At 44.9% G+C, this 10675-nt stretch overlaps 1 protein-coding gene across 1 annotated transcript; it reads right to left on the reverse strand.

The window, feature by feature from the left end:
* Positions 1–5677: 5677 nt before the first annotated feature.
* sod1 (superoxide dismutase 1, soluble) lies at positions 5678–10591 on the reverse strand. Its single transcript, XM_080549759.1, has 5 exons — positions 10439–10591; positions 9187–9283; positions 8079–8148; positions 6535–6652; positions 5678–6315 (listed from the first exon to the last, which is right to left on the reverse strand). Exons 1-5 carry the CDS (start codon positions 10508–10510, stop codon positions 6208–6210), a joined length of 465 nt encoding a protein of 154 aa, XP_080405885.1. The 5' UTR covers positions 10511–10591; the 3' UTR covers positions 5678–6207.
* Positions 10592–10675: the final 84 nt, after the last annotated feature.

Here is a 10675-nt window from a genome sequence, read left to right on the forward strand (position 1 = left end):
GGCTCAATCTCATTGTGTTCTGTTATCAACAACACTAACACAAATACAACCCAACACTAATACAAATACAACACAACCCTTATTATGAGATACTAGAGACCTAAGGCCTAGTACATGAATTCAAATAAAGGTCATAAATGTCAACCCTAGTCATATGAAACAAGGGTTCACAAACGGGTTATATCAACAGCAACAGCAATATGGTTCTTATTATGAGAGATACAATCTTAGACGGGTTTTTTCCAAAATCCAATAGAGCTAGCTCAGGTAAATCCCTCACGTTACACATACACACAGTGTTCAAACATCGACTAGCCAGGCAGTATGAAGCACTATGATGTCGAGTCGCCTATGTCCAGACTGAGTTTGTCAAAATACATGAGGGTGGAGAGATATAGGCTTACTGTAGATTATGATTCCATACATACATTAGAATATATCCAAACACACGGTTCAAATACAGGTTATTGAATTGTTCACCTATACTGCATATATGTTAGTTCTGAATCAGAATCAGAATCAGAATTATTTTATTTGGCCAAGTATATTTTTGCACATACAGGAAATTGATTTAGTGAGGTTGGTGCATGGCTCAAACATGGGAAATGTTATTATGCTCACATATATCCCTGTAAGTCTCCACCGCTGTTTTCCTCGAAGGCTCTCGTCATAAAGGTGTGGTCCCCACTCCTCCTTCACTCCTCTTCCGCTCCATTATCTAGAAACACCTCAAACTACGGACAGAGGGTGAGAGTGGGTGAGAGTGGGAGAGAGGTGAGGGAGTGAGGCGTGAGTTCTCCACTCCACTTCTATCACCTATAATGTGATAGCTATACAGACAGTGAAGGTGAGAGACAGGAGTGGAAAGTGAGTGGAAAGAGGTGAGAGAGAGAGAGAGAGAGAGAGAGAGAGAGAGAGAGAGAGAGAGAGAGAGAGAGAGACGAACAGTGAAAGTTCATGTTAACACTAAAGGGAAATAGGACATTCGGGGGCACGTAACACAGACTCAAGGGGTCAAAGGTTAGGTCACAGAGGTCCTGTAATTTGTCTGACCCCATCCTCCTCACCCCCGCCCCGCCCCCCCCCCCCCACTCCCAAGCGCCCTCTCTCCACCTCTGTCTCACAGCATGGGTACCATGTATGGCATCTCACCCCTGACCTCTACCATGTAACAGGAGCTCTAAAATATCCCCACGACGCCAGGGCCGTGCGTGGCTGCGGAAGCCCGACGTTCACCTCTGTCACTGGGGAGAGAGAAGGACTAGTGGAGGGGTGGGAGGTGGCCTCTTCCACAATGGAGGTACTCTGTTGAACTCTTTGTGTGGTGTGTGTGTGTGTGTGTGTGTGTGTGTGTGTGTGTGTGAGTGTGCGTGTGTGTGTGTGTGTGTGTGTGTGTGCGTGTGTGTGTGTGTGTGTGTGTGTGTGTGCGTGCGTACCCGTGTGTATGTGTGGGGGGTGTCTGTATGCAATTACCAAAGGATTAGTTCTCCAAACAAACCTACACTAGTTCTAATAGTACCCTGACCAAAAAGCCTACACCACCCCAACAGCACTGTTTGAGGCGACGCACCGGAACGGCGACTGAGGACTGCTTCCTGTGCTGCTGATACCGTAACACCTGTAGTAAAACGGCATGCTTGTTTCCACACCACAACCAAGGCCGGCACTCGAGGGGGGCTCTCAACGCACCCTACGCACCCAAACTTATTAATAATAATAATAATAATAATTCATTAGATTTATATAGCGCTTTTCCGAGGCTCAAAGACGCTGACAATATGGGAAAAACGGAAAACACAGAAACAACAAGCAACAGATAACATGAGCACATAGAACACAGAGTTAACGAACGGGGAAGGGGAGGTTGTATGCATGTCCATGGGGGGAGGGGGGTGGCAGGGTTAGGGGAGATGGTTAGGGGTAGGGGAGGTTGTATGCATGTCCAGGGGGGGCGGGGGTGGCAGGGATGGGGGAGATGGCTAGGGGTAGGGGAGGCTGTAGGCATGGGAGAACAGGTAGGTTTTGAGGTGGGATTAAAAGTGAGGAGTGAGGGTGAGTCTCTGAGTGGTTGAGGGAGAGAGTTCCAGAGGCGGGGTGCGGCTCGTGAAAAGGCACGGTGACCGAAGCCTTTGAGTTTTGAGGGTGGGACAGTGAGGGGAACAATGGATGAGGATCGGAGGGTACGGGTAGGGCGGTGGGGGAGAAGGAGGTCAGTCAGGTAAGAGGGGCCAGGCTATGGAGGGCTTTGTATGTGAGGATGAGGACTTTGAATTTTATACGTTCTTTAATGGGGAGCCAGTGGAGAGAGTGGAGGACAGGAGTGATGTGGTCACGGGAGCGGGTGTTTGAGAGGAGGCGTGCAGCAGAGTTTTGGACCATCTGGAGTCTATGGAGGGAGCGGGAGGTTATTACTCCCCCCTCGCCCAAATCCCCCCCACCCCCCACCCTCCGAAGTCAACTACTACGGCTACCCGCCAACCTTGCTGCCCCCCCCCCGGGCCCACCGGCCTTGCCCACCCAAGATGCTGGTTTCTGGCACCGGGGCTGATGGCGACACTCGTCTATCCTGCTTTGAACCCCCCAGATTCTTCATCTCAGTGGGTTCCCTGGTTTTAATAAATGATGAATTAATCAATATTTGAGCAGGTCTGTTATGTTAAGTAAAAGCCTGGCCACTCTCCCCTCTCCCCAGTGAGGTAGGGCCAGAAGTCTCTTTCAGCACCATAGGGAGAAACAGCCGCCCCAGACATGTGACCACGCTGGTTGTTGTCATGAGTGCCTTAGAGCGGAACGATTCCTCCTGGAGAAACTAACAAACATACATACGCATACGGAGCAGAACACACACACACACACACACACACACACATACTGACACACACGCATGCATGCAACACAACACACACACACACACATACACACACTCACACACACACGCATGCATGCAACACAACACAACACAACACACACACACGCACATGCATGCAACACAACATAACACAACACACACACACACACACACTCTCACATTTCCTCTCTCTCTCACTCTTATATAACCTCATCCAAAACAAGCACTTCCACTCCTGAGTCACCTTTCGTTAAACACTGGGGATCTACCCGCCCCTGAGTTGCTAAGCGACCACTGTCTGGCCCCTCCGATGGCTGTGTGTGTGTGTGTGTGTGTGTGTGTGTGTGTGTGTGTGTGTTTGTGTGTACTGTAGAAAGTGAAAATATGTCAGATAACATTAAGGCATCACTAAGTGATATCTGTGACAGACAACTCGATGGATTCTTCACCCATCAGTGCTCTGTTTAACAACCGCAGGGATTAGAATGGAGAGATTGTGATTGAGTCATAAAAGAGAACAACATTCCAGACAACTGTCAGTCAGTCCAAATGAGAGAGAGAGAGAGAGAGAGAGAGAGAGAGAGAGAGAGAGTGGAAGAAGTAAGGAAATGGGGGAGTGGGGGGTGAAAAGGAGGGGGAGAGGAGGAGTTAGGTAAGAGAGAGGGATGGTGGGAGGATTTCAGGGTAGGAGAGATACTAAATCTACCCTTTGTGAGGGAGTAACCCATGTGGGTATCATGTGGTTGGGGCGCGCACGCACACACACACACACACACACACACAATAAGACACACACACATTGCATGTGACGAGTTGAACCCTGCCAAACAGGTTCATCTGTACAAGCCCTTCAGGGACAGTACACGTCACGTCCACTAGGTGGAGTGTGGAACACCACACTGACGACTGACTGCTACAGTGGTTCATGTGGCTGACGCCCAAAGGGATCACCTTTGAACACTGAACCATAAAGACCACACAGCTCAGACATGTTCAGGCCCACACACATGGACCGCCTCTGTCTGAATATGCAAAACTCTCATTCGCTTCGCGGTCGGGTCATACGAACCACAACTTACAGTGAAATAGATTCTATTTTCAATCTTGTCTGTTTCATCCTTCCAGTTCATTTGGAGCTAGTATATAATAATAATAATAATAATAATAATAATAATAATAATACATTAGTCTTATATAGCGCTTTTCCAGACACTCAAAGACACTTTACAAACTGAAAAGATTGAGTAGTAATAATAAAAAGACACAAAAAAATCAAGAAAAGAAAGTATAGGGCCCTAATTATGGTAGTGCTGGGGACACATGGGAAGGGGAAAGGGAGAGGGTTAACTGGTGAAGGCGTAATACAACACACTCATCGGTGAAGCTTTCTCCACATCTCTTGGGTCCAACCCAGTTGCGTTGTTGACGTTCTGATGCAGCTGTAGTGGCGTCTCCCTGTGCTGCGGCTCCATTGGGATCCTCTTGTATTATTCATTACCTGAGCCTCTATCACACAGGCTATTTATATCAGCTCTAACAGTCACGCTGTAAGACACTCCACACTCCACATTTCATCTCCACGCCATCATTTAGACTGCTTCTATGAATTCCTGGCCAACCCCCTCTCTTACACCCCCTAAACCCCCAGCACCCCCCCTTTTTTTCCGAACGGATTATTTAGCAGAGGGTTGTTGCTTATGCTAGTTTGCAACATTGAAGAAAATGGAATTAGTTTTTTCTAGCTTTCCCCAGTGAAGTTGTTATTGGTGTAAGGTGTCGCAAAGGTGTCACTCGTTTCAAACTCTTTTGTCGCTACTTTCTTCAAAGGATTTCCCAAGGATACCAGATGAGGTTTCAAATTGACAAATCTCCAGTACTCCTTTTCGTTTGAAGGCGTGTACTTCACCGATACAATCCGAAGCTGCTTTTTCACAGCTGTAAACACAATAATTTACATTCTCAAAGGCCCAACCATACTGCTTCTCAACCCCGTTGCACAATATGCACATAACACAACAACGTGGGGAATGTTCCTCAGAAACTAGGGGAGGGAGGTTAAAAAAGCGGTTTGGTTCTTGCATTTCCAATGCCAACAAAAGGCAATCATCTGCACTCTATAGCATGCCCTGCAATCATTCCACTTTATGAATGTTCAACGCTAACAAATTCATCTGTGTGCGCTATAGCCAGCCTCTCTATCTCTCCCTGGGGTATTTTTTCTATTGAAGACCCTCCAATCTCTCATTTCCCCTGGAGAAGAGGGTAGATGAGGCCAAGTCTCCAGACGTGAGATTCTCCACCATTCCCATGAAAAGAAGATAGGCCTTTTGGGGCATGTAATTTCAGTAGCCATACGCTGGCCATCTGTGTGTGTGATTTGGCTAGTGTAGGCCACAGCTGTCTATAATAGCAGTATCAAATATGTAGTCAAATGTCAGGGATGAAACCTGCCAATCCTGAAAGAAGGCAGCGCGACGGCCATGACTTCAATATCAGATTTAAATTTCCAATCATAAAATACCATTTATATTTCAAAGGATACCATGATAGGCTTTTTCATATGCCCAGACGGATATAGACTATTTTATATGCATGGAGTCAACTATGATACCCATTGCTAGGACAATGCATATTCAACAAGTGACCTTACTCCTATTGTATCACTTATCTGATCTTGTGCAATGCATTATTCAGCATTGGACTTTTAATTAGACCAGGAAAAGCCATTTGAAATAGACCTCCAGACACTGAACTACCCGCTTGAGACACCAAATACATACTACCTGCACCAGATACAGCATTTATCAAATACATACACAGCAATGCATAGAATATGAATAACATTTAATAACCAACCTAAAGGACATGAAGGCTGCATACTTGTGAAAACTAACCCTGATGAGAAATCCTAGAAACCAAGCATTCAATAGACAAACGAGGAGAATGGCGCCATCTATGGTGACAACCACAACATTACACCTACAACACGAACGATAACGGCATTCTTAAGCAGCGCATGACGACGACAAAAAACAACAAAAAATAAAAACTACCAGTGACGATTTATTGGGTAACTTTGCACACAGCAGGGCGAACATAAGTATACAAGGCCACTGATTTTATACTAAACTCTTTGGAACACGATTGGTATTAACACATCTTACAGGGGAAAAGTCCAAGAGAGGACTGGCGAAGCAGGGCTCTAATGGGTTTATTAAGTGCGTTACTTTACTGGTCATTGTACACCAGTACGTCAGTCAAGGTGCCTTCATATAAAGTGAGACAGCTATGCTGGTCCCTTTGCAGGCGACAGTGGTTTCCAGTGCTCCCAAATTGGGGTCGGGGGTGGGGGGGGGATTTTACTGGGTGATGCCGATGACCCCGCAGGCCATGCGTGACCCTGCGTTGCCGGTTTTCAGGCTCTCCTCGTTGCCCCCTTTCCCCAGGTCGTCAGCCTTCTCGTGGATCTGGAGACAGCAGAGAGCGTGTGGTTACACAAAACACTGAAATTTAGATGGTGGAAGGCTAGCCTTCTGTTCACCTCATCAACATAGAAAGAGCTTCACCTACATGTTTACCATTTTAGCAGACACTTTTATCCAAAGCCACTTACAATGAGAGACTACAGGGACAGTCACCCTGGAGTAACTTTAGGGCTAACTTTAGGGCAGTAGTATGATACTCACCACCATCGTTCTGCCGATGATGGATTGCGGTCCAGTGAGAGTGATCGCTTTGTCCTGGATGTTGACCTTGGCCACGTTGTCTGCTCCCGCAGTGACGTTCCCCAGGTCCCCGACGTGCCTGAACACAAGCAGGAACATGCCAGGTCAGACAGGAGAACGGGTAAAGAGTGCTGGGAAATTGGGAGGGACTATCTGAGGTAAGCATCCCTGGCAGACATTAGCCATTTGATGTGAGATTGGCTCTGCCCATAGTCTTATACCAGTCACATGTCATACCATACCACACAACATACAGTGCTCATTCATAGGAGAGCCTTGAGGCCTGGCATGTAAAGGTCACAGGATGTAAAGAAGTCCATGGAAATGCATATGATGACAGCAAAGGCCATTCACTGGCTGCTAGAAATCGGTTGGTTCAGCCAAAAACAGGAGTAGGCATAGCGTGTGTGAGGAGCTGGCTTCACGGTCAAGGAGGTGTTAGAGCCGTGGAAATCCACCATGCTGTAACTAGGGGTGTAACGGTTCACAAACATTTTGGTTCGGTACGTACATCGGTTTTTAAGTCACGGTTCGGTACAGCAGGGTAGAAATGATCACAACACACAATTTTTCTTTTTAATTATTATTAAACAGTGGTTTACTGAACAAACAGTGGGTCTTTCTTTCTTAAATAAAATAAAGCCTGTCAATACTGCTGCAAGCAACCTACTAATAGAAAAGTAAAATTTTAGGAAAGCTAATCTTAAAGAAATATTCTCTCAAATAAATAACATATATCCATTAAGGTGCAGCATTTAGAATATGTACCGTACTTGTATAAAAAGGTACTAAAGATTCTCTCAAATAAAAATAAAAATATAATAAAATAAACATCCATTAAGGCGCAGCAGTACAATTAACTGTACTTGAACTGTACTCTACTTGTATTCACATAAGCAGCTTTCAACTTCACATTAGGACTTGCCAGCTTGTACTGACATGACCTTCATTGTTTATAAAGGGCTGGTATGACTTCCTGGCTGAAATGTGGACGAGAGGGAACTACATATGTGGACGAGAGGGAACTATGTGGACGAGAGGGAACTACATATGTTTAAAACCTGTGTTCTCAACAACAGAGTATTGTCCACTGCTATAAAATCACCTACGGCGTTTGTTATGGCTATGGCCGGTCTGAATTGTTAGCGAGTGGTTCCTTAAATGCCGTAGGGAACTGGGTTTGCGCTTCACTTTATTTTCTTGAGTGAGGAAGTTTGACGTATTGCCAGCCGCATACCTGATCGCAGTTGAACAATGCTGGCATACAGCTTTGGTCTGATCCACCTTTGTCCATCGTCTTTACGTTGTTACATCGTCGTAACTGAGAAACCGTAATGTTCCCAAACAGGAGATTTAAGGGATGCTGGAGGAACTTCAACTTAGATGAAACCACCCACCAAGTAAACAAAACCAATGTTTCTAGCCAGTCTTAAACAGTGACTCAAAAGGAAGCAGCCACCATTTGGGAAACCCTGCTCTATGATCAACCTTGGGACCAGACTCACCTGACTTCATCAGTTGGTCCTCCGTGGGTCTTGTTTAAGGGGTTGAAGTGAGGCCCAGCACTGATGCAGCCTGGAAGGACACAAGAGGGTCATGAACACATTCTACACACTCGTAGCAGTGGGGTATAGTTGGCCAAAATGTCTTTTTCGACCCATTTAAATTTTGGGCATTTAGCAGACGCCTTATTCCAAAGCGACTTACAATCAATACATTTGACTAAGCAAGTGAATCATCAATCCACCAGTCGTAGCAGGAAGAGTAATCCAGCTCAGGCCCGGGGCCATTGATAGAAGGAAAAATCTTCTTCTTTTTAAAAAAATAATGTATATAGACACTGGAGACCCCTTTGCACTAGCCTGACAAGTAAGCGATTAAAGCAGCATGAGGGATGCTTTCAAAATGGTTTGATTAGTGCGATTCTGAAGCTTCTTTGCACCGTATATTTAATCTACATTGAAAAATGTAATTATTTGTGGTGATTGCTATACCGTATGACATTTAGCCTAAACAAACATTTAAACTTTATATCTGCTGTACAGCTTGACAAACTAAACAGCTGGACAGCATAATATGATTAAGAAGCATCACACACTGCATTCTTAACAATATAACTTGTCTCATGTGCCATGTCAGAATATGTTAAGTTATATTGTTAAGAATGCAGCGTGTGATGCTGCGTGTTAAACCTATAGGCCATCATTTGTGTATAAAATATTGATTTAGTTACGTTAAGAGAGACTATGCTCTGGGAGTCCTAATTCTGCTTGCTTCTTTTTGAGAAGGTGGAGGTAATGACACCACAGATGCCAAGGGCGCGCTCTATCCTGCACTACGTTTATCACCACCAGATTGAGGTTGTGGCCAAAACAGTTGAGCAGTAATTTAGCAATTTAGGGCCCTGATGCATCAACAATCTTGTCCGCCGTGTGGCTTTCTGTAAAAAAAACTAATCTGCAGGCATTTTGACTAGTTTCCAGTTGGGTGTGACAAAGTGGACAGTTAATGATATGCATGGCAGCACTTGATACAGATATCCCTTCCATGCAGCTGTTAATGACTGTTACATCATTCCTGGAGTGTATGTGCGACGTTTAGTCAAATGCTCACCATTAGTGTTGTCTCCAAACACGTGGACATGGAACCCATGTTCTCCAGGGGCCAGTCCTGAGATCTCTCCCGTCAGCTTCACTGGAGCATTGTCACCCTGACAGAGGGGGACAGACAGGAGTCTTAACACACAGGCACGAGGTGGAGAGACACAGCTCAATGAACGAAGCTACAAGAAGACCAGTGGGCCAATGTCCAGTGGGCCAATGACTCAGCAAGCAAAATGACTCAGCAAAACTGCATAATGCCACTCATAAGACTTGATGCAACACTCGCAAGACTTTATGCAACTGGCGTTATTTATTATGTATATATATATTATTATCTGGATGTTTTATTATTATTATGATTATTCTATTATGCAAAATAAATAAGCAACACTAGTATTTTCAATAATAATATCTGTTAAACAATAAATAACCAATAATGTCATCATATATATTATATTATATATATTATTATAACTATATATACATAACCCGTGCGTTTTGGGGGTTATGATCGTAGGTCCAGCCAACAGAGAATGCATTGGCTTAAGTTGATCATTAACACTCAAGGGCCGTATAAAATGTGGCCAATCGTGACCTTAGAATTATAAGGTTCTATCTCCGTTTAGGGCAGTTCAGAGATATTGAGCGTCAAAGTTTTTACATTCCATTATGTTTTGTGAGATGGAACCTTTGTATTTTATTAATTACTAACTCAAAAAAATCTACATTTTAAAAATAACACCACACAGGCATTAATAAACACCTAATGGATCAGATTATGTTTAAAAAAAACTCAATTTTGACCAAAAATGGAGATAGAACCTTATAATTAATTCTAACGTCACGACATGTCACTACGCACACTACGCACTACTCCATCTCTGCACTTTGAATGAAACGGACCAAAGCTCTCTGACGTCTGTCTGCTGGCTGGACTGGTGTCTAAACGCATGCAACTATATTAGCTCCATAGGTTGCAAAGTCTTGCAATAGCTAGCTACCAAAGTCTGCAGAAACGTCATAACATGTATGCAACCTGTAGCAGGGGCTAACTAACTACAGTCGGGTCAGCTACTAGCTGGCTGAGCACGTTTGTTGACACTAGTAGTTAAGCAGATTGTGTGAATGAACGTTAGCCGGCTAGCTAAACCTGCTAGCTCCGGTGTCTCGCCGAGGCCCAGTCACACAAGTGTGGCAAAGGTACGCGTGAGAGAATAACCTCAATACACGCATTAACCTCCCTGACAAACGAGATACTTTACCTCCTGCTCGAAGAACACGGTCCCGGTGACTTCTCCGGTGCCTTTCAACACGCACACTGCCTTCAGCACCATTTCTGCAACTGCAAGTTGAGTCTGTCAGTGTTTCAGTCCTGCTGGCTGAGAGAGATCTCAAGTGCAACAACGTAACAACGTTTTTTTTATCCGTATTTGTGAACGTTGGACCCTGGTGACTCCGCCCACCGACCCTGGTGACTCCGCCCACCGACCCTGGTGACT

This window comes from Nansenia antarctica (genome assembly GCF_963989245.1).
Source record: "Nansenia antarctica genome assembly, chromosome: 20".
Lineage (NCBI taxonomy): Eukaryota > Metazoa > Chordata > Actinopteri > Argentiniformes > Microstomatidae > Nansenia > Nansenia antarctica.